This window comes from Saccostrea cucullata, unplaced genomic scaffold (assembly GCF_032062105.1).
Source record: "Saccostrea cucullata isolate Sc308-1 unplaced genomic scaffold, CSIRO_AGI_Scuc_v1 ctg9533, whole genome shotgun sequence".
In the NCBI taxonomy this organism is placed as follows: Eukaryota; Metazoa; Mollusca; class Bivalvia; order Ostreida; family Ostreidae; genus Saccostrea; species Saccostrea cuccullata.
In genome coordinates, this window is record NW_026925617.1 from 1 (window position 1) to 25812 (window position 25812).

At 33.6% G+C, this 25812-nt stretch overlaps 1 protein-coding gene across 1 annotated transcript; it reads left to right on the forward strand.

The window, feature by feature from the left end:
* Nucleotides 1-2255: 2255 nt before the first annotated feature.
* On the forward strand, nt 2256-25368 carry LOC134269355 (mucin-2-like; the record flags this gene model as incomplete). The annotated part of the gene is made up of 7 exons (XM_062751553.1): nt 2256-2365; nt 2891-2997; nt 3107-3265; nt 3589-3679; nt 19240-19361; nt 22413-22577; nt 25111-25368. Coding segments are annotated over 7 exons (1012 nt in total), but the record flags the coding sequence as incomplete, so codon positions are not given.
* Nucleotides 25369-25812: the final 444 nt, after the last annotated feature.

A 25812-nucleotide genomic window follows, 5' to 3' on the forward strand; every position in this document is an offset into this window, starting at 1 on the left:
GAAAGAAGCTTTCCATTCACAATGCGTTCAAACAGAGAATAGATCAAGCATCTATATCTGTATATACATAATTAAACTGGTTCAATATGTACAAGAAGCAAAGCATATAAAACTAATTTAAATATACTAATAATTTAAGAAAATAGAGAAAATTCGGATAAGCCAATATCCAATTACTTAAACTATTGTGTCAGTTTGGTAATGTTTTCTTATAGACACTAAACGGTCATATCTGCTTGATACTGCAAAGTACTATACTGTAAATACTATAATCCATAATGTAATTGGTAACATATAGAAGCTTTTTTATCCAATGATAGTCATTTTTAAATCACGTGACACAAGACTTATTCAAATGTTGACTGACATTTTTCATACTACATGTAATTGTTTGACGATTATTATACCCCTCGTTTGAAAATCGGGAGGGTATATAGTAATCGGTATGTCCGTCCGTCCGTCTGTTACGCTTTGGGGTACCCATCTCCTATCCGCAACCCCTCTCATACCACTGAATGAAATTTGATAAAACGCTCACAGAATCTTTATTTAATATTACATACATGTATTGCCATTGTGCACCTCCTACATGTATTTTACTTTTTGATTCGACACATATTTTGGGTTTCCCATACAAAGCATGGACACTGCCATTATATTCATATGGAAGGCGGGGGTATCATTTCGTGAGCTCCTCTAGTTTACAAACCGAATCGCCGATGGATTTTTTTGTGATTTCATGATTATAACAAGGTCTACACGGCGTATTTGACTGGTCGGAAGGGGATGTCAATTCGCTCATTTAGCACCCAATCCCATTTCTGATGTTTTAGAGGTCCAATTTTGCTCTGCTTATTTTGTAGGCCTAATGTTTTGTGGACTTTAAAGCTTGAATACTTTTCATTAACGCCACATATTTCATTAGTGCCAACCAAGAAAATTTATCCAGCCTCCATCAATCTTTAATCAAATTCCTTAAAATTGTACTATTTTAGACTAGTTTGTGGCACAGGCACTTGGGGTATGCCCCCACACCCTTTCCATTGTTTTCTTTTTAAATCTGGGGTCGACTAGCCCTTTTCCTATTTTTGTATTCTAATATGCACTATATATTATCAATTATGTAACTCTTTCGTCTATAAGCTGTTAAGTTTTTAAAAATATCGTGTTCGACAGATTCATAAAAAGAGAGAAGGCTTGCAACTCTTTTCTCGTCATCCGCCTCATCTCCCAGAAACTTCGCTCGATTATCTATCTAAAGCAGAATAAAACATGGGCTTTGCATACATTAATAAATTTGTTATACATTCCTCTTCCTTTTCATATTTCCATTTAATTTTTATGTGCCCCCGATTTGTAAATATTTCGATCAAAGCACCCGCATCTAGGGTAAATGTTTTGATATTCAGCAACTGGGACGGAAGTACCCGGTATTTTCCGGCGTCATCAAAATGTGTACTGTTATTCGGAAAATTAAATTCGAGAGGGAATAAATCCCGAATTTTCTCTCCATATTACATTTGTTACGGTAAGTTCGATGTGTAACAAGATAACTGTAGGTAGTAGATTCTGATGGAGGCAGATTAACTTTTGACATATGACATGAACAACCAAATTTCACAATATTGTTATTACAAAGCCTTGATTTTTTTTTATTCAGAACATTTGTAAAGTTAGAGTTATCGTTCTTTTTTTACTTCCGTCCTAGTTGGTGATTTGTGGTGTCAAGATGCTTGTGTCAGATTACTTGTCATGTAGTTCTCATTCTGTTTTGAGAGCATTGTAGTCTGTGTTTATTTCAGCCAACTGGATGAATGTAAGGGACAGAGGGGATATCATCGGTGATTTTGCCTTGCACTAAGGAAATTTTATGTTATTTTAATGTACCTTAGTATTATCCCCTTAATTAGGAATTTCGAAGTGCCATTTACACTGTCAAATAATTAATGAAATATCAAACATTATTTTTTAACCCCTCTCCAATATGACCCCTATGTTGAAATGTAAATTCCTATATAAACCTAAATCTGTAGCACATTACTAAATAAATAATCTTCCAAAACATTATTAAGCTATTGTATAAAATGGAAGGAGAGTTCTGGGAATCAGTGTATGTATAATTACTTTATCATCATTTTCATTAACATATTTTGAGGTTTATATTATGGGGTACCATTAGACTTTCCTATCTCAAATAAATTACCGACAGTTTAAAAGAATTTAGATTAGTGTTAAGTCCTTCCATTTCATCTTAGTTATTTATTACTGCAGTGGAAATTCTTACGTGTCCATCCTCCAGTTCTATCCAGATTGGTTCAACTACCACAACCTTTCAATTTGGTGATGGGAGCACACCTTATGATACGTAAGTTTTTTTTTATATAAAATTATATTTACATAGTTGTACACTTAATTTTTTGCGACTATGAAAAAGTATGTTAATAATTAGTTAAAGAAGACCTATTCTTTTATTTGGTGCGAGACTCTTTAAAAATTATTTTAATTAATATCAATTTTTTTAGGCATTTTTATGTATTGATCTTCATTGAAACTAGGATTTATGGCCAATTATACATTTCCTGATGATAAGGACTTCGCGTGTCTCTTACCTCTTTTATGAATTTTCAGTAGCACTCAGTATTAGCGCTTACATGTTAAAAGTTTTAGTAAAAAAAGTTTTACTTTCACTAAAAGAATGAAATCTTCTCTTCCAAAATAATTCTCAGTTTCCTCTGAAATTGTTCTTTCATTTTTTTTGTTTTGTTGTTGGTTTGTTTTTTGTTTTTTTTTTTAAGTCATTTATCCAAATGAGACTTGTCCATGAAATTCTTTATAACAGGTTCAAGGAATCGTCAGGAAATATAGGCTAATAAAATACTTTTTTAAACAGAGTCTTATCATGTACATGGACATTCGTAGCATCTGATTCGTCCGCAAGTCTCGTCATTGGGCAAAAATTAAAGTGCGGGGATGGCGACATACTAGGAATAACCAACGGTACTTACTCGTTATAATCAGTGAAAAGCGAAATAATGATTTAAGTAATAAATTGTCTGGTCAGTCACCTTTCAAATATTTAATGCTTTTTGATTTTAAAAATTAACAGTGAATTCAGGTGCGGCCAGACAAGTTACTTGCTGCTCTGACTGCACAAAAGCACCCGAAATCACAGGAAGTACAGCAAGGATCACCTTCACTTCAGACTCGACTCAAAGAGCCGAGGACATAGGATTCTCTCTTGAAATATTTGCTGGGATAGATGAATGTAAGTAAATAAGTGCTTGAACGGCCTGATTTGCAGAAAATGCCAATTTGTTTGAAAAAAGTTAACTTGGTTTTTTGAATTAAAGTTCATTGATTAATAAAGATGAATGTAGGTAATGATATAATTGACCTTGGAGTTTGATCAATGTAGAAAAAAATGGTTTGCATAAATTCATGTTTACTACTACTACTTAATTTTTCTATTATTTAAAATTATTTTTAATGTCAATTATAACAGATCTTGTAAAAATTGTATTGAACATTTATATGTTAAGATTTATCTTCGTCTTCAATATAAAATTCACAAAATCATTCAATTTACAGCGGGTTGTACAAGTAGTAACACAACTTTCAATATTCCGATTTCTTCTCCGTATGTCATCACTTCACCTAATTTTCCAGAACATTATCCAATGTAAGTATTTTGCTGCTTCATTGCAAAACTCTATGATAATATATAAAGTATTCCTTGTCTGTTCAATGTCTGCCATTAGCTGCAGATCTGTAGCGTTATGGTTTTATAATAGTAGTCTTTGACCATAACTCCAAAGACCCCGTAATGCAAAAAAGGTGCAATTTATCGTGCAATATTTTTTGCGCAATTTTGGAGAGAATTTCTCCACTTTCCAGCATCGGCCCATCAACTACTTTCACTCCCTAAATCTAAACACATTCTGTAGCCAATATGTAAATTTTATCCACCTCTCAACCCTTTATAGTTGTCTTTGTAGGCAATAAACTCGGTTGAAGTGAATTTTCAGCAATCTTACAAATGACTTTAATCAAGCGAGTTTATCGGTTGTAGAGACAACTACAAAGAGTTGGGAGGTGGATAAAATATTCCCTAAAACTACCCACTTCGTTATTGATGTTTACATGAAAAATGCCCCCTCCCCCTTTCAATTTCTTCATTTATCAATACATGTATTTAAATATGACAGAATCTAAATTATGTTCCCCAAACGGAGTTTGGGAACATATTGTTTTTACTCGGTTTCTTATTATTATTATTATTATTATTATTCTTTTTTTTCTTCTTTGTTCTCCGGTACTTTTTTTGTCCGCGAGTGTTCTCAGAAACTGTTCACCCAACTGACCTAAAACCTTTTTAGGGTTAATCGGTGTGTAGTGTAGGTGTGCAACACGAAGGTTATTTTGCGCGCATACGCATGCACGTGCGGGCGCGTGAAATGAGTGAAATGACGGATATACTTTATATAGCCATAACTTTTACATTTTTTGATGAAATATTTTAAAACTCATTTAATAAGGATATATTAATAGTGTAGATAATGTGACACTGTCAAATTAGCACGAACTCACGCGCATGCACGTGCGCTTCGCTCTGATTGGCTGAAACAAAAATCTCAATATCTTTTCTGTTTTTTCACAAAATGCTTTGAAATTTAAAACATAAGCATACTTTAAGATGTCCTACAATATGATATATAATAATTGTCATGAAAATACGCGCATGCACGTGCGCTGCAATCTGATTGGCTTAAATTTTAAATGGCTATAACTCCCTTGTTTTTCAACCAAACAGGATGGGATTAAGAACATAGACAGACATAATGGACTCCTACAAGAAGGTATGGTCATCATGCACGTGCGTGCACGTGAAAATGAGTAAAATAGTGTAGACAAGATGATATCGTCATTACGCTCATGCAATCACATGCGCACGCCTGCATTGCTTAAATTTGAAATACTTGGTATACTTTTGGGAAAACGTTGTTTACGTCTTAAATGCATAGATTTTGCCTTTTTTAATGAAACTTACAGGGAATATGGCACGAGAAGGGAGTTGGGGAGCGTTTGGGGAACATCTGTAACGGTTCCCGTTACAATTAGCACTAGTTTTCTTATGGTTTGATATAGAATAACTATTTTTCTTTGAATAATAACAAAACAAAGAGTTTATATTGCATATTTAATGAAGTAATATATACAAATGTACAAGAGGCCTACGGGCCTTATATATATGTCACCTGAGTATCATGTAACAACTTTCCAGCGATTTTATTTGGTTCATGTTTTAATCCAAAAGCCATGAAATTCACAAATTTTGAAAGAGGCACCATTGCTTATCAAAGAGCAAATTTCAAAGCATTACTCAGAAATTTATTTTTCTTCAGACTATTGTTTATTTTTTTCCTCAATGAACTTAACTTCTCCCACAGTTTTTTTTTCATTACATCTGATGCATAAGCGATCCTTTTCTGAAGAATGATGCTTAGACTGTGAGCTATAACAGATACCTAAACATTGTCCCTGGCAATAGCTACCACGGGCAGTTTTAAAACTGTGGGAGGAAAATAATTTACAGCTGACACTTTTATCTCACCAGCGTGTCATTGTGCAACACAAAGTCGTCAGTATTTTATTTGTCCTTTGAATGGGTGAAACGCTTCGAATGGCACTCTTATCGATAAATTTTTACAATAAACCAAGCTATGATGCTGCTATGAACTTTGCAGATCTACCTTTATTTATCCGCCATGTCCATCTTAAAACTGGAAGTATGAGTTCGTAAATTTGAAATCTCGATCCCGAGTCAAATTTGACATCGGAAAGAAAAAATTGTTTCATTATTTTTATTTCTGAAAATTCAAAACTTTGAGCGGCGGGTTTGTAAACTTGAAAATAAAATAAATGTTGGCCTTAAATAGGTAATAGATCATTGGCATATTAACCAGGAGCAAAGGAAAAGATGATCAAAGAATTCATGCATTTCACTAAATAATCATTAGAACCCCACCCTAACACCAGAATCCCTGATCCAGAGGCCCTGAAATTCACAAATTTGGAAGAGGCATTCTTATTCAACATTACTATGTACTTGATTAGTATATTTAATGTCCAGGAGTAGAGAAGAAGATTTGTAATAGAATTAATGTATTTTCACTATATCATCAATGGAGCCCTGTCCTAACACCAGAAGCCCTAACCCCAGGGCCATGACATTCACAATTTTGGAAGAGGCAGCCTTATTCAACATAACTTGTACTTGGTTAGCTTATTTAATACCTACGAGCAGAGAAGAAGATTTCAAAGAATTTATGCATTTTCACTATATAGCCAATAGAGCCCCGCCCTAACACCAGAGCCCCACCCTAACACCCCTGACCCTGGGGCTATTAAATTCAAAATTTCTGAAGAGGCAGCCTTATTCAACATAACTTTGTACATGTATAATTTATTTAATGTCCAGGAGCAGAGAAGAAGATTTTCAAAGAATTTATGCGATTTCACTATATAGTCAATAGAGTCCTACCCTAGCACAAGTACCCCTGACCCAGGGGCCATGAATTGCACATTGTTTGAAGAGGCAGCCGTATGCAACATAACTATGTACTTGGTTATTTTATTTAATGCCCAGGAGCAGAGAAGAAGATTTCAAAGAATTTATGCATTTTCACTATATAACCCTTTAGCCCCTCCCTAGCACTAGCACCCCTGACTCTGGGACCATGAATTTCACAATTTCGGTAGAGAACTTTATGCTAATTACAATCATGCAAACAGTCTGACTGCTTGATGAAGAAGATTTTTAAAGATTTCTTTAATTGTAGTGGTTTTTGCCCCACCCCTCAGGCCCGGGGGGGGGGGGCAGGGATCATGAAATTCACAATTTTCGTACCCTTTTACCCATACATGCTTTGTGCTAAATTTGGTTGAAATTGGTGGAGTGGTTGCAGAGAAGAAGCTGAATGTGTTCAAATGTAAACGCACGACGGACGAAAATGGTTAGCAATAGGTCGCCTGAGTTTACTCTAACCTAATAAAATGTGCATTTTTATGTAATTGTTGAATCTTGCTAGGTCCATATAATCTGCCGACAATTGCCAAGGAGAGACAGAATAATCACTTTAAATATTCAGGAGAATTAAATGTATGTACAATGTATTTGATTACTCAGAACTGTTGAAAGTGCAGATTTTTACCGTGCATTTTCATTACACTGATATAATGACTGGAGGGGTAACGTGTTGGACTATCATTTCCAGGACACTTCTTCAGCATGTGGGGTTTTGCATATCATGATAAATATCTTGAAAGTTGAAAGGGGTTTTAACTTTACAAAAACGTTATAGAAATATAAAACCAAAGCAAAAAGAAATAAAATGGAATATGGTAATAACCAAGGGTAGTTTACGAGAATAGTTTGAAATTCTTGGACAACATTGCTTTGTCTATCAGTTAATTTTCCTTTATACTTCTATGGATGATCTTCAGCAATGTGTTATAGTGAGGTGACTGTTAAGACCATTGGGCCTCTTGTTATATTTGATATAGATAATTTGAATAAGCACATGTGTGCTTATAAGGGGGAACACAATAAAATTGATAGCAACAGCTGGACTGTAGTTCTTATGTATGACAACAAAATATACACCGGAAATATACTCACAATCAATAGAAACGCAACATCCTAATTTTAGGGTGAAAATTATATACGGGTTATAACTATGTACCAAAAAAGTTAGGACATCTTATACTTTTCCAAATCAGTTGAATAAATTTCTTTCCATTACCGGAAGTTGCTTTTTAGCCCTCTTCACAGAAATCAAAATTTTGCATTTTTCATAAAATTTTTAACAATATTTTGGGTTTTCAAGGTTTTGTAGCTGTTAATCATAAGTATTGTACTAAAATTCCGCGAAAAAATCCTTCTTTCTTTACCGGATGTGATGCATAAATTTCCTCAAAATGACTGATAGCAAGAAGGGGGGCGTGTCTTAAGAGTTATGTGTTACCTTCTAAAGTTTAACGATAACATGTGTTCCACATTATACTATAACTAGTGCTAATTGTAACGGGAACCGTTACAGATGTTCCCCAAACGCTCCCCAACCCCCTATTGGTGCCATATTCCCTGTAAGCTTCATTAAATAAGACAAACTCTGTGTATTTTTGACTCAACGTTTTCCTAGAAGGATACCAATTATATTCAAATTTTAACATTGCACCCAAGGGCATGTGAATGCATGTGCGTTATGACAATATCATCTTGTCTACACTATCTATATATTTTAATATACTATATATTACAGTATTCAGTCCAAAAGTAATAAAAATCACTCATTCAGGTGTATTTTCAATTATACTCGTTCCAAATGCACGCACTTGCGTGCACGTGCATGATGACCATACCTTCTTGTAGGAGTCCTTTACATATATCTATGTTCTAAATCCCATCCTGTTTGGTTGAAAAACAAGGGAGTTATAGCCATTTCAAGTTTCAGCCAATCAGATTGCAGCACACGTGCATGCGTGTGATTTTACTCTATCATATTGTAGAATATCCTAATGCATGACTATATTTTTAATTTCCAAGAATTTCGTCAAAAAACAAAGGAGATATAGCCATTTAAAGTTTCAGCCAATCAGATTGCAGCACACGTGCATGCGTGTGATTTCATGAATTTTTACTCTATCATATTGTAGAATATCCTAATGCATGACTATATTTTTAATTTCCAAGAATTTCGTCAAAAAACAAAGGAGATATAGCCATTTAAAGTTTCAGCCAATCAGATTGCAGCACGCGCACATGCACATGCTTACATTAAAATTCTTATATATCATGCTGTAGATCTTTATAATGTTGGACTATGTTCAAAATTTCAAAGGATTATGACAAGAAACAAGAAAGATATTGAGACTTTAGTTTCAGCCAATCAGGGCGAAGCGCACGTGCATGCGCGTGAGATCTTGCTATTTTGACCATGCTATCTTATCTATACTCCTAATGTATTCGTACATTATGAGTTTCAAAAAATTTCATCCAAAAATAGAAAAGTTACGGCAATATTCATTATATTGGTCATTTCACGTGTTGCACGTGCGCGCTCTTGCAAGCACGTGCGCGCAAAATGACCTTCGTTCGGCAACTCTGCATAACATGCCTACTGACCCTAAAAAGGTTTCACCTAAGTCGGATGTGTAGTTTACAAGATCACTCGTGGACAAAATTTTCCCAGGAAGAAGAAAAATAATAATAATAATAATAAGAAACAGAGTAAAAACAATATGTTCCCCAACTTCGTTTGGGGAACATAATAAGACAAAACTATATTTGGAATTGCATTTTTAGCTCACCTGAACCGAAGGCTCAAGTGAGCTTTTCTGATCACATTTTGTCCGGCGTCCGTCTCTCTGTCTGTCTGTAAACTTTTCACATTTTCGACTTCTTCTCAAAAACCGCTGGGCCAATTTCAACCAAACTTGCCAAAAAGCATCCTTGGGTGAAGGGGATTTAAATTTGTTCAAATGAAAGGCCACGCCCTCATTCAAGGGGAGATAATTGGGAATTAATGAAAATTTGGTCGTATGTTTTAAAAATCTTCTTCTCAAGAACCACTAAGTCTGGAAAGATGAAACTTATAGGGAAACATCCTCCGGTAGTGTAGATTCAGGTTAGTTCAAATCATGCCCCCTGGGGTAGGGCGGGGCCACAATGGCCGACCAAAATTTTACATAGAAATATATGGGATTTTTTTTAAAATCTTCTTCTCATGAATAACAAAGCCATAATTGTTTATATTTATATGGAAGCATCCTTAGGTAGTTTAGATTCAAGTTTGTTCAGATCATGACCCTCGGGGGTAGGGTGGGGCCACAATGGCCGACCCAAGTTTTACATAGAAATATATAGGAAAATTCTTTAAAAATCCTCTTCTCAAGAATAGCAAAGCCATAATTGGTCATATTTATATGGAAGTATCCCCAGGTAGTGTAGATTCAAGTTTGTTCTAACTATGACCCCCGGGAGTAGGGCGGAGCCACAATGGCCGACCAAAGTTTTACATAGAAATATATAGGAAAATTCTTTAAAAATCTTCTTCTCAAGATTAGCAAAGCCATGATTGGTCACGGGTCTACTTTTGGATTTAAACTATTCAATAATAAACAAATTTCTACTATTTCCTAACGTGCTCAGGTGATCGATGTGGCCCATGGACCTCTTGTTTAAGTATTTCACAGAAATTTCTATTTCAAGTAACCAAGGCAACATCGTTCATCGACATCAAAAACCGATGCACAGAATTATGTATCTTAATGTAATCTAGTTGTGTGCCAAGTAATATTAAAATCAGACCAAAACTGTAGATGGAATAGCATTTAAAAGTATTCTACAGAAATTTTTATTTTTAGTAACCAAGGCAACACCGTTCATCGAAATCAAAAACCGATACACAGAATTATCTATCGTAATGTAGTCTACATGTGTGCCTTGCTATATTGAAATCAGAGCAAGTTACATGTATGTGTTTTCTGCATAATAAAGCTGTGCAATTTATGGACTGACTTCAACTTTCAGCATTTCTCTTTTCGGCTGAATATTTTGATCACCAAATTCACTGTACTCACCACCACCCTCATCCCCTTCCCCATTAACTTTTTAAAAACGATGCTACATGCTATAGGTCCTGGATAATTTTTTGTTGTTTGAAATGGATAATGTTTCAATAAAATCCTCAAACAATATCCATTTTTATACTAGTATTTTAGATAATGAAAAATATATTCGGTAACTACGCCATCAACCGAGTTTATGTACTTTAACTTAAGTTAATGTATCTTTGATTCTCTTTTTTAATTGAATGTAATTAAATATTATATTAATAGAACATAACAATTTAAATTTGTAAAATGTTCCAGTATTATGATTCAAGTTTTCTGTCCATAATACTGTTCGTTCCTATTTCACTGGAGTCACTATTGGGAGGTGAGATGTGTAGATGCGTCTATTATTTTTTCGTAAAGATGCTTTTGATTAATTATCAATCTATCACGTATCTCGGACGAAGTTTGCATAAAAAGGTTTTTTTGATAGATTTTTAAACAGAAAAATAATTTATATTATATTTGAAACAAAACTACTCATATAATAATGGTGATAATAAAGTGTTGTAAAATGTTTTATTGTGAATGTAAATCGCGACTTTTTAATATCTTTAAGTCTAGATTACATCTTCAAAAAACATTCTTCATCTATAAAAAAAATAATAATGTATGAACATATCCTCAATAGAAATTGAAAAGGAATCATGGATATATTTAAGGAAAAGATGGTGATGTTGAAATTAGTACCTTTCCCGATCTAAATGAATCTGATTTGAAAATATTGAAATGGAAAATTCTTTATAATTTATAAAATTTATAAAAAAATATATATATAAAAAATTACTAGATTTCTTGTCTGTAATATGGTTCACAATAATTATAGATTTAAAACTAATTTAGCTTTTGCAAGCCATCATTGATTCAGCAATTGCTATTTATAAGTACGTATTTTTAAATGGATTATGTAAATTATCATATCGATATCAATGTAATACTATGTGTCCAAAATACTAGTATTATAAATATACACAGTAGGTATATACATGTATCAACTGAAATGCCAGTATGTCTAATTCGTAATTAATAAATGGATTGATTTTATAAAATTAAGATAACTGACAATTTTTCTTAAAAATTTACTATCCATGTTTTAATGATTATCATTATCATATGATTTCAAAATTGTTAAATTTTCACAGTGCGCCTATGAGTCGGGGCTCCGGTCCTTCACTCTCTCTGCTTAAAGTATTTTAACTAGAGAAATACTTACCTGAGATACTGGTTGCCCCCCCCCCCCCCCCCACGACTTTCAAATATATTGCTATGAGCCTAATTTATAGCTTTTACTCATAGGAAAATTTCTTTTTATTCCAAATTTTGGCAAGCACGTATAATACCGGGTATACACGTTTATATTTTTCTATAGTATATATTTCACTTTTAAAATTTATCTGAGCATACCAAAATACATACAAGTATTTAATATATTAACCCTTGTGGTTGTAGAGGGGGAGGGGTATGTGTCCAAAATAATAACAAAAGATTTGCTAAATCAATTTTTTGTGTGAGTGTTGGCCCCTAACCCGACCCCAATCTGCCCCTTTTGTCAAGATTTCTGAATCCGCTAATACTAGCTAGTATGTAAATGCTTTAACCTTGAAAATACAGATAGATTCGTGTATTATATTTGTGTGAAAGACTTGTGCTTTACTTTTTGTAATCAGGTTTAAGTGTGATCCGCCGCATGTTATTGTACTCTCTAAACCAAATAAAATACGATCTGCGCATGCTTAGAACCTAGCGGAAAGGTCTCGGTCTTAGGCCCAGTCTTACGCTGTTTTCTGAAACGTGATTTAGGCCTGCCCGACTAAATTTTGGCTTAACTATCTTAGTCGGACTAACTTGGGCCCAAATCTACGACTTTTTGAGAAACGAGCCCCTGGTCTCTGACTAGTAGAGCTAAAAAAGGCTTCGTCCTTTTGTTGAAAATATTACATGTATCTCAACACTCGTGGTACATCTATAAAGTTTAAGATAAATCCAGACTTCCTGATTTTATTCTGAAGTCTCGTTTTATCGTACATTTAACCACTAGTTCTTTTATCCCGTCTAAAGTCTCAAGTTGTTGCTGGGCGGAGGACCTAGCAAGGGAGGTGAACCGTGCCTCCTGCTGTGACGATACTGAAATTATTCTGTCAGGTGATTTCAATATTGATCTAATGAAAGACCCCCAACAATATTGGACATCTGCTTTAGAGGAGTTTTGACTTTCTCAGATAGTTACTGTTCCTACTAGAATAACAAGTACCTCAAGTACCTTAATTGATCATTTTTATACAACCAAACCAGAAAACGTATGTGAAACAAATGTGCCCCCTATTGCTATTGCTGACCACTACCCTGTATGTTTGACACGGAAAACTAACTGTATACATCGTAGAGGAAAACATACTGAAATCCAATGTAGAGATTTTAAACAATTCAACGAAAACGAGTTTTTGAGAGAGTTAGAAAATGCAAATTCTAACAGTCTTCTTGAACTTAAAGACCCAAACGTAATAATGAATAAATTTTATGAATTGTTTAATGATATTCTTAACAAGCATGCCAAAGTAAAAACTAAAAGAGTCAAGACTGAAATTCGACCTAAATGGCTAACACAGGAAATAAATGATGCTAGACATTTACGCGATACATTTCATTTACAAAGGAATTCAGAAAATTACAAAATTTGGAGAAATAAAGTGACACAATTAATAGATTAAGCGAAATCAATGTATTACAAATCAGCAATTGAAGAAAGCTCAAGTCTAAAGAAATGTGGAGTTATTTAAACCATTTGGCATCTAAATCCAAAACTTTTACACCTATCCGTATTACACAAAATGGTTTAGATTTTGAAGATTTACAGGATATTGTTGATATTTTTAACAAACACTTTACGGAAATATCCTGTAAATTATTAGCAGATATGTCAGTACAAAGTTTTGATTCAGAATTATTAAATCGATATACAGAAACTAAACTAGGGAAAGAAAATTTTTTCAGTATTACTGAAATAACTGAATTTGAAGTATTGAATATGTTGAATATACTTGATGTAAATAAGACAGCCGGTATAGACTTTATCGGACCTCGTCTTCTAAAACTTTTGGCAAATGTCATATGAAAATCTATTACACATCTTATAAGTGCTAGTATCACTAATGGAGTATTTCCATCCAGTTTAAAACAAGCAAAAGTCACTCCTATTTTCAACCAGAAGTCTCTGTTGAGACTGAAGCTCTACTGGTTTGTACTTATAGCAAAGGAAGAGAAAAGTACTTCAGCAGTTGGGAATTGAAACTTAACAACAGCAATAGATAGAATAATGATCCTTGATAAAGTCTCTTTATGTTCTTAGTGTAGTCTACAAGTTTGCGAAGTTATATTGAAATCAGACCAAAACTGTAGGAGGAGTAGCATTTTAAAGGAATTTCACAGAAATTTCTATTTTTAGTTACCATGGCAAAACCGTTTATTGAAGTCAAAAGCTGATAAAGAGAATTATGTATCTTAGTGTAGTCTACTTGTGAGCCAAGTTATATTGAAATCAGACCAAAACTGTAGGAGGAGTAGCATTTTGAAAGAATTTCACAGAAATGTCTATTTTTAGTAACCACAGCAACAACGTTCATCGAAATCAAAAACAGATAGAGAAAATTATGTATCTTAGAGTAGTCTACTTGTGTGCCAAGTTATATTGAAATCAGACCAAAACTGTATGTGGAGTAGAAATTTAAAGGAATTTCACAGAAATTTCTATTTTTAGTAACCAGCTGGGCAACAACGTTCATCAAAATCAAAAACCGATACACAGAATTTTGTATCTTAGTGTAGTCTGCTAGTGTGCTAAGTTATATTGAAATCAGACCAAAACTGAAGGAGGAGTAGCATTTTAAAGGAATTTCACAGAAATTTCTTTTTTTAGTAACCACGGCAACAATGTTCATCGAAATGAAAAACTGATAAATAGAATTATGTATCTTAGTGTAGTCTTCTTGTGTGCCAAGTAGTATTGAAATCAGACCAAAACTGTAGGAGGAGTAGAATTTTAAAGGAATTTCACAGAAATTTCTATTTTTAGTAACCACGGTAACAACGTTCATCGAAATCAAAAACCGATACACAGAATTATGTATCTTAGTGTTGTTTACTTGTGTGCCAAGTTAAATGGAAATCAGACCAAAACTGTAGGAGGAGTAGCATTTTAAAGGAATTTCACAGAAATTTCTATTTTTAGTTACCACGGCAACACCATTTATCAAAATCAAAAACCGTATATAATACACAGAATTATGTATCTTAGTGTAGTCTAATTGTGTGCCAAGTTATATTGAAATCAGACCAAAACTGTAGGAGGAGTAGCATTTTGAAAGAATTTCACAGAAATTTCTATTTTTAGTAACCACGGCAACAACGTTCATCGAAATCAAAAACCGATACACAGAATTATGTATCTTAGTGTAGTCTACTTGTGTGCCAAGTTATATTGAAATCAGACCAAAATTGTAGGAGAAGTAGCATTTTAAAGAAATTTCACAGAAATTTCTATTTTTAGTTACCACGGCAACACCGTTTATCAAAATCAAAAACCGATACACAGAATTATGTATCTTAGTGTAGTCTACTTGTGTGCCAAGTTATATTGAAATCAGATTAAAATTGTAAAAGGAGTAGCATTTTGAAAAATTTGTTTACAGACAGACGGACAGACAGACGGACAGACGGACGGACGCCGGACGCATTACTATCGCATAAGCTCTTCTGGTCTCTGACCAGTAGAGCTAAAAATGGCGACCACGCAGATCCAGGGAACTGCAGACCGATATCCATTCTTCCAACATTATCAAAATTAGTTGAAAAACACATAGCAAATCAAATATGTAACTTTGCCTCTAACTTTGATCTTTTATTTAAATCACAATCTGGATTTCGAGAATTTCATTCATGTCAAACGGCTCTTACAAAACTTAACAGATAATTGGCTACAAGCTGTGGACCAAGGAAATCTAGTAGGCATAACTTTCATTGACTTTAGCAAGGCATTTGATTTGGTTAATCGTGAAATTCTTATAAGTAAACTTCAATCATATCACTTTAATCAAATGGCTATTAAATGGTTTCATTCTTATTTAACCTCAAGATCTCAGTGCGTAAAAATAGGATCATATTCCTCTGATTTTTTGCCCGTCACAGCAGGAGTGCCCCAAGGATCTATCTTAGGTCCCCTATTATTTTTATTGTATATAAATGATCTCCCTTTACATGTAAATAGAACAGATATTGATATGTTTGCCGATGATGCAACCTTGCATACATATCATAAAAATATAGAAGGTATTGAGAATGCCCTTAACTTTGATTTGTGTGAGATTGAAAATTGGAACAGTGTGAGATTGAAAATTGGTGTTCCAAAAATCAAATAGTGTTAAATACCAATAAGACAAAATGTATGCTTATGGGAACTCAGCAGAGAAAATCAAGAATAGATTCACCTGAACTAAATTTATATGCCTCAAACAAATTAATTGAAAATGTTGAATCTGAAAAACTTCTGGGAGTGCATATTGATGGTTCATTGCGCTATAATCACCATATTGACTCAGTTTGTAAATCTTTGACATATAAAATTAAAAATTTCCTTCCCTTACACACAAGAAAACTATTCTATAATGCATACATTCTGCCCTCTTTGAATTATTGCCTAACTATTTGGGGTTATGCGCCAGGTGCTGGCATAGATAGAGTTTTTAAATTGCAAAAAAGGGCAGCCCGTATTATACTAGATGTGGCTTATGATGCCCCTTCACTACCATTATTCGAAAAACTTGGATGGCTGACTATTTACGAGTTGATCGATTTTCATAAATATATGTTACTGTACAAAACACTTCATGGTATGGCACCTACTTATTTAAGAGACTCTTTTGAATTTATTTCTTCTAGTAGTTATGGTCTACGATCTGAAACAAACTATGACCTTCATCTACCGAAATATCGAACAAATCAATTTAAAATTTTTTTTCATTATTCCGGTGTTCATTTATGGAACAAATTACCTTTGTTTTTCACAGAATTTACACACATTTCGTAACCAGAAGTCTCTGTCGAGACTGTAGCTCTACTGGTTTATACTTAAAACAAAGGAAGAGAAAAGTCGCAGTTGGGACTTGAGACTTTAAATCAGCAATAAATAGAAAAATGATCCTTGCCACTCATCAAAATAAAAACCAATGCACAGAATTATGTATCTTAGTATAGTCTACTTGTGTGCCAAGTTATACTGAAATCAGACCAAAACTGCAGGAGGAGTAGCATTTTGAAAGAATTTCACAGAAATTTCTATTTTTAGTAACCATGGCAACATTGTTCATTGAAATCAAAAACCGATGCATAGAATTATGTATCTTAGTGTAGTCTACTTGTATGCCAAGTTATATCAAAATCAGACCAAAACTGTAGGAGGAGTAGCCGAATACAATTAGCCTTTGAAAGAATTTCACAGAAATTTCTATTTTTAGTAACCACGGCAACACCGTTCATCGAAATCAAAAACCGATGCACAGAATTATGTATCTTAGTGTAGTCTACTTGTGTGCCAAGTTATACTGAAATCGGACCAAATCTGTAGGAGGAGTAGCATTTTGAAAGAATTTCAAAGAAATTTCTATTTTTAGTAACCACGGCAACACCGTTCATCGAAATCAAAAACCGATGCACAGAATTATGTATCTTAGTGTAGTCTACTTGTGTGCCAAGTTATAATGAAATTGGATCAAAACTGTAGGAGGAGTAGCATTTTGAAAGAATTTCACAGAAATTTCTATTTTTAGTAACCACGGCAACACCCTTTATCGAAATCAAAAACCGATGCACAGAATTATGTATCTTGGTGTTGTCTACTTTTGTGCCAAGTTATACTGAAATCAGACCAAACTGTAGGAGGAGTAGCATTTTGAAAGAAGTTCAAAGAAATTTCTATTTTTAGTAACCACGGCAACACCGTTTATCAAAATCAAAAACCGATGCACAAAATTATGTATCTTAGTGTAGTCTACTTATGTGCCAAGTTATATTGAAATCGGACCAAAACTGTAGGAGGAGTAGCATTTTGAAAAATTGTTTACAGACAGACAGACAGACAGACGGACGGACGACGGACGCATTACTATCGCATAAGCTCTTCTGGTCTCTGACCAGTAGAGCTAAAAATGTAGAAAAATTCATAATAACGTGCCGCAACTAAAATCTCCTGAAATCTATATGTACTTGTATTTTTACGTCATGTTGTATTATTTATTATTGTACAACGATTTTATTATTGTGAACATGCTTAGAGGGTCCCGAGGAAGACTAGTGCATTGCACTAATCGGGTTACCCTCTTAAAATAAAGTATTATATTATTATTATATTATTAATGGTTTACAATAGAGAGGCCTGATCAAGGACGTTTTGTACGATATACATTTATCAGAAAAGAGAAGTCTCTAAAGATAAGCTATCATGGTTTATTGAAGTAGGTTAATAACTGATGAAACACTCGCTTGAAGTTAGTGTTTTTTACAGTAAGTTTGGTACTTTGTGGTAAAAATAAGCAAGTTTCTGTATACGACGGAAATGCCTGGAATCTCACGTGATTCACACTGGCGTCAAAGCATAAAGACAATTAAAAACAAGAGGCCCATGGGCCACATCGCTCACCTGAAAAACTTTGGTGATGCAGTTCTTTACCAGATTTCCCCTCTTCTTATATTTAGTATGGCCCCCTATCCCCCTCACCACCACCACCTCTCATCTTGATTTTAATAATTTAGAATCTACACTATATGTACCCCAAGATGCTTCCACCTAAGTTTCAGCTTTTATGGCCCACTGCTTCTTTAAAGGAGAAAATTTCTCTATATATTTCTATGTAAAACTTGGATTCCCTTTTGTGGCCCCTCCCTACCCCCGGGGGTCATGATTTGAACAATTTAGAATCTACACTACCCCAGGTTGCTTCCACATGAGTTTCAGCTTTTCTGGCCCTGTGGTTCTTGAGAAGATTTTTTAATAACCCCCCTAACTCTTTCTTGTCTTTTCTTGATTATCTCCCCTTTGAAGGGGGCATGATCCTTTATTTTAACAATTCAAACTCCTTATCACCCAAGGATGCTTTGTACCAAGTTTGATTAAAATTGGCCAAGTGGTTCTTGAGAAGAAGTCGAAAATGTGAAAAGTTTACAGACGGACTGACGACGGACAAAATGTGATCAGAAAAGCTCACTTGAGGTGAGCTAAAAAGGAGACCCCCTAAAAACCGCTCACGTTTCTTAATATTTTGTATTTGAATGTAATGGATTCAGTTCACTCTTTGAATACAATATTTTTAAATTACATAAGTGCGGATTCTGAAGGTGACTTAATTGTGAATTTTAATCGTGGCCCGAATTTTTCATTGCATTTTCTTACTCGTATATATAAAAAATCCGATCAAAATTGTGAAGTACATTCGAGATCCCAGTACAATATCATTATTTGTAAATATTTATATGAGATGTATCACTGCATATTATTAAAACAAGTGAAATTATTTTTAGCAACATTGAATGCAATTATACGTTTACACCAGTTCCTCCGAGCCTAGGACTTGTCATCTCCTTCCAGTTTATCAACCTTGATTACGATGGAGACTGTTTTGACAAGATCATCCTAAGAGAAGGTATTAAGTATACTTAGAAAATATTTGGGTCTTATTTAAAATATTTCCCCTTCGTATGTCGTCTTTAAATATATAAATTAACTTATAATAAAAGACACCATAGTCTGTCACAGTTATTATACCCCCGCTTGAAAAGTGGGAGGGTATCTACACCCCCCGCTTGAAATGTGGGAGGGTATATAGTAATCAGTATGTCCGTCCGTCCGTCTGTTACGCTTTGGGGTACCCATCTCTTATACGCAATTCCTCTTATACTACTGAGTGAAATTTAATGAAACTTTCACAGCATATTTATTACATATTGCCATTGTGACCCCTTATTTTACTTTTTTTATTCGACACGTAATTTAGCTTTCTCATACCAAAACATGGACATTGCCATTATACTTTTACCTATGACGTCACATGTAAAGGCTTCTGAATAACATTTGATAGGACGAGTTATTCCTCTTTACACATTACTGTAAAACAATATACAGCAAACCATGCACATTATGGGAGGCGGGGGGTATCATTTAGTGAGCTCATTGCTCACAGTACCTCTAGTTTCAAATTAAGATGCTTGGATGGCTATACAATGGCACCGTTAAATTCATGGACCGGAGATTTGGTGTGGAGTGACAGAGTTCGTCCAGAGTCTAATTTTCGGGTCAAATTGTTTTTAACACGAAAGGAAAAAAATGAAAAAAAACCGTTAGTACCAAAGTATTCTATTGGCATACCTGTTGGTAGTCCAAAATATCTGACGTTTTGGTGGCTTTTAAACGAATTTTGATATTTTACGTGCCAGGCAATCTAATTAAATGTTTTCATCGGATTGTATATTTTATGAATGAACCATGAAAACGATAAAGGTAAGTACTAAAAGTAATGGTCTACTTATAATTTCTGAGTTTGACTTTTATTTCTGTTTGCAAGTATCTAAAATCAACCAGTTTTCGTAATGATGTCGGTTCTGACGTTTTCCTAACACGTAAAATATCAAAATCGTTAAACAAACCAGGAAAACCTCGGGTAAATCGTACTTATGTGTTGGCTGCTTTTTGTCTGGTAAGTTCATGGAATAGCAAGTCATATTTTGACCTAATTAATATAATTAAATTTCTTACAACAAATGCATGTATTTTAAACATTTGATTCATCATAATGAAAAGACAGACTTCATACTGATTACTGTTCTTTTAAAATGTTTGGAAACTGTTGGAATATACACTGTACTTAATCATTAGATAGTCCTAGGTGTTACTGGTTGTTTAAATACAGTGTAACTGGATGTGTTAACACACTTGACCAGACGTTTTACATGTACAGACTGTGGACAAAAGTATCGGAACGTTTTTCGTTAGTCAACATATGAATGCAAATGTTCGCGTTATTTATAGCAGGCGTTTTCAGTGTAGACACGATTTAATGCTACACCTTGGGTATTTTTAGATTTTTGACTACTTCCTGTTTACATTTTCTACGTCATTATTTATCGTCTGCAATCTAAAAGTAGGTAAAATCTGTCCCCAAAAATCATGGCTGAGAATCGTCATTATGCATCGGATGGTCTTAAAACATCCGTTGTTTTATTAGTTCAAAATGGAAATTCTTTTTAAAAAGTTGCAGATATGCTTAAAATGTCTAAAACAACTGTGCACCGAATTTATAGAATTTTTTGTGAACGAGGAACTGTTAAAACTGCCCCGAAAACAGGTAGGAAAAAAGTTTGAGCGATCATGACGGGAGAAAAATTTTGCGACAAGTGAAAAGTAACAGGAAAACTCCGCTGGCTGATTTGACAGAAACATTCAACAACAATGAAAACAGAAATGTGTCTAAAAAGACAATGTGGCGTTTTTTAAAGGATCAAATTATCATCGCTGCGGCTGTAAGAAAAAAGTAAGGATATCCCCTGTAAACAGACAGCGGAGAGAAGCATGGTGTCGTGCGAAATCAACATGGACAGACGATGACTGGAAAAAGGTAATTTTTTCAAACGAGAGTCAGGTTGTTATTGGCAGTGACAATCAAGTTTATATCTGGAGAAAATGTGATGAGGCATTTAGACCAGAATGCATTTCACCAATAAAAAGCAAAAAACTTTCCGTAAAGGTTTGGGGTTGCATAACCTATCATGGCGTCGGGACAATAACACGTGTGGACGGAAACATAAATTCAGATAAATATATTCGAATTATAGACGACAATCTATGGCCAGTGATAGCAAGACACTTTCCAGACAATAGATACGTTTTTCAAGATGATAATGCACCAGTTCATCGTTCTAGGGCAACGAAACTTTTATGGAAAACAACCATATCAATACTACAATGGAGTGGCCAGCACAAAGCCCCGATATTAACATCATAGAAAATTTATGGTTAAAGATTAAAAGAAGAATAGAACAATCCATGCATGAAATTACTTCTGTGGAACAATTATGTAATAAAATATTTTTGATTTGGACAAGTTTTGACTGCGTAACAATTCAAAATTTATATCGATCTCTCCCCTCAAGAATCGCCGCGGTACGATTTAATAAGGGCCAAAGGATACATCACAAAATATTAATGTAAATTTTAAATAATAAACTTTATTTTTGTCAGGTAAATGCAAAATTGTCTCATCTTTCAAATGATGTAATTTATTTTTATTAGTTGTTACGTAATATGGCTATTTTGAGCATCCAATCAAACGCGAGTATTTCCCAAATATTAAACGACGTCGTAAATCGTTCCGATACTTTTGTCCACAGTCTGTAGATACGACCGAGACCGTTCTTTTATTTGGATGAGACCATATACATGTGTAAGAGGTACTTGTCGCAGTTATGTTTAGATGTTAGTGTGAAATAAACAATTAAATGCGAATATAGGTCCAAAATCGCAGCACTCCATCGGAAAGTACCTTCACGTTCATGTTTATGGGAAATCTAAAGAATGGTTATTTTATTAATAAAAAGACGTGCATTTTACATCAACTACATGTACTAATCTCGCCTACATGGAGCATGATAAAAATCTTTTTTTAATTATTATTTTATTCATATAAAACTTATCATCTTAGGTGACATGAATGGGAACCAAATTGCTAAAATATGTCGGGGCTACAAACAAAGTACTGCTGTTATATCTCCGAATGAGACGTATGGGACCTCGGCAGCATTGTTTCTGCATTTTTATTCTGACAATATTGAGCAAGCACGTGGGTTTAGAGCTATTGTCAAACGAGGTAAAAATATTTACTTTGAATTTAAGAAATACATTACTAGTACACAATTTGAATATATTTTCTTAATTATATATGTATCATAAATATTTTGATTAAGTCTTAGAAATAAACTTAATAACCATTATTATATATTATCCTCGACAGAAAAACTTGTTTTAACTTAACGAGGCCGAGTCTAATTATTTCTACCCTTGGGATTTTGATAATTTTTCGTGAGTTTATTTTTACTGTTCATTGAGAAAGTTGATGCTGGATACAGTATCTTCATCAATTATTGCTTTAAGATTAAAAAATCGAATGTTTACCACCCCGATTTCTTAGGGGGTCATCTCATAAGTTGTCAAATTTTACTATCGGACCCTATGGGAACTTGTTGGAATAGCGCCAAATTATCACTTTTTCCCCATATTTTTTGTATTTCTTCTCTATAGATTTCTTTTTTAGTCAAATATATGAAAGTAATTGTAAAAAGTCACCTAACTGTGAAATTTCAAAATAGTTTACCATCTAGGCTGGTATTGGTCTTAATTATTACAATGTTTATTTTTTCCATAGGCGCTCCCCATGTATTCTGTAAATGACGAATGATAAGTATATAAATAGGTCTACCCCTCTATACTATTTATAGTATAGAGGGGTAGATCTATATATATCTATCTATATATATACTTATCATTCGTCATTTACAAAATTACATGGGGAGCGCCTAGTATAATTTTTCGATGAATAATACCTCTAAAATTGCCATATTGTGGTATAAATCAGGGATTGGGTCAATTACATAGGAAAGTAATTAATTAAATTACAATTACTTTCCCAAAACCTTCAATTAAATTACCATTACCATTACATGGATTTTGAAATGTAATTAATTAAATTACAATTACTTTGCAAATGTAATTAATTAAATTACAAATTACATTCAAGAATACATGTTTAAAAGTAAATAGTCATGTATATTCCTTTACATTTATAACAGATTATTTTACAACATTTTTTACAATAATTATATTAAAAGCTTCATACATTTTTCAAATACTGTGTCCCCTAACCTAATATATCTTCGATTAATTTGAAGATTTTCCTGCCATGCTGAAGATTCTTTCCACTGGGGTATTTGTGAGAAAAATGCATACATGTAGATATACTGACTAGTAGAAAGTTTACAGATGGTTTTACCTTAATTCATGTGTTTAAATTTTGGAATCATTTTTAAGCTTTCCCATAAACAAGTGATAAACTTATGCTAAATGTACTTTTGATGCCTTTATATTTCCTTATTTCAGCATCATAGGTTTACCTCAAAATGTGGGTATTTGACTTATTCTGTCCCAAACTACAATTTAAAGTCAAAGATTATGTATAAAAACACCAACAGACAAAGTCAAAGGTGTGAAAAATGTTTATTTAGGAATAAGTATATGACCCCAAGACACTAATTAGCTACTGTAGCACCTGTTAATAACTTCCAACACAAGCTGAAGATATGGCCAACAAAAGGATTAGAAGCCATTGGACTTCTTATTTCCATATGGATTAATTAATTAAAAAATCAAAATATGAATTTTATTTGTAAACTTTACAAAGATTAATTCGATTTAAAAGTTTGGTTTTTTTTTAATGAAAAGGGGCATTGTATTTAAACAACAATTGACAATTAAAAAGGGAAGTTCTTTTCAAGAAATTTTACTAGTAAAATTTTTGGTCCAAAATATAAGTTATTAACCTTTCATAAATAATGTTTATGAAATTGAGGGAGAGGAGACTATTTTTCATTTATTTTTAAAAAACCAGTGTAATTGAATGTAATTGAAAAGTAATTGTGAATTACATGCCTTTTTGGAAAGTAATTAATTAAATTACCATTACTTGTAATTGAAAATTTGGTCAATTACACATTACTTTCAATTACATCGAAATTTGTAATTAATTACAGTCAATTACCATTACATGTACACATTACCATTACCCCATCCCTGGTATAAATACATATCGGTGCAGATGAATTATTGGCGCAGCTAATTTTTTTGGTTAAAAATAGCAATATTTAGATTGCTAGCATGTTTCTTTTAATGTTCTATCCTATCATCAGTTTTTAGTATTACATTCATGGACGTCTACAAACGTATATATAAGCGAGTTATGTGTCATTCTTCAGCGTCGTGCATTGTTTACAAAATCGGAAAACAGTGACGCCGTTAGCATGGATAGTGCCACTTCAGCGGTTTTTCCTTATAATTGTCGTAAAATCACATTTTCAGACCAGTAGACGTTACAGATAATGTTAATTTTATATTAAAATCACAATATTTTGGAAATGTGTACTGTGGCACTTATGGCTGCATGAAAATAAAAAGCTGCGCAAAGTTATGCGCACTTGAATTAGACTCGGCCTGTTTAACATGTTTAAGGAATTTTAATTATGACGCTTCATTAAGAAAGTTGATGCTGGATACAGTAACTTCATCAATTTTTGTTCATAACTGCTATTTGTATTCGGCGTAAAACATTATTAATCAATCATTTACATAAGATTCGACGTCAGGAAACACCGAGGCTACAACAACAGTGGTCACCGAGTCAACAACAAGGGAAAGTATCATACAATCAACTACTGTATCAACAACAACAGAAAGTACCACTCAGTCAACAACGTTAGTATCAGCTACTGCTACAACAACCAGTGTATTAACAACATCCCAGGGAGCTACAGCAGAGAACACTTCGCCAACAACAGCCTTAGAATCAACTACCACGAAGACAACACCAACATCTACTCCTACGTCTCAAGGTAATGTGTATTTTAAGTAGTTCTATTCTTTCTTCTTCTGCAGAGCTCAATTATCTATTTCACATAAATACTTATTTCTCTTACTAAAACGTCAATCAAATACAATAAATGAAAACCTATGTTTGACGACATTAATTTTGGTATATTCAGAATTCAGAGGAAATATTAATTATAAACTGTTTAGCTGTATCATGAATAATAATCAACACTCTAAGTGTCAATGCAATTTTGTTCTTATGTTAAAAGACGACGAGACTTCCAAAATCCATAAAAAAACACCTACACTTTGCTTTAATAATTTAATTTCACTTATATCAAGCAATTTCACTGGTTAAATCATTTAGAAGAACATATAATATTTTGTATAACATAACTTGCCTACGTCACAATGAGTAACGTCAAAGACGTTTTACTCCGCTTGTCGTTACTTTTAAAATAATGCTC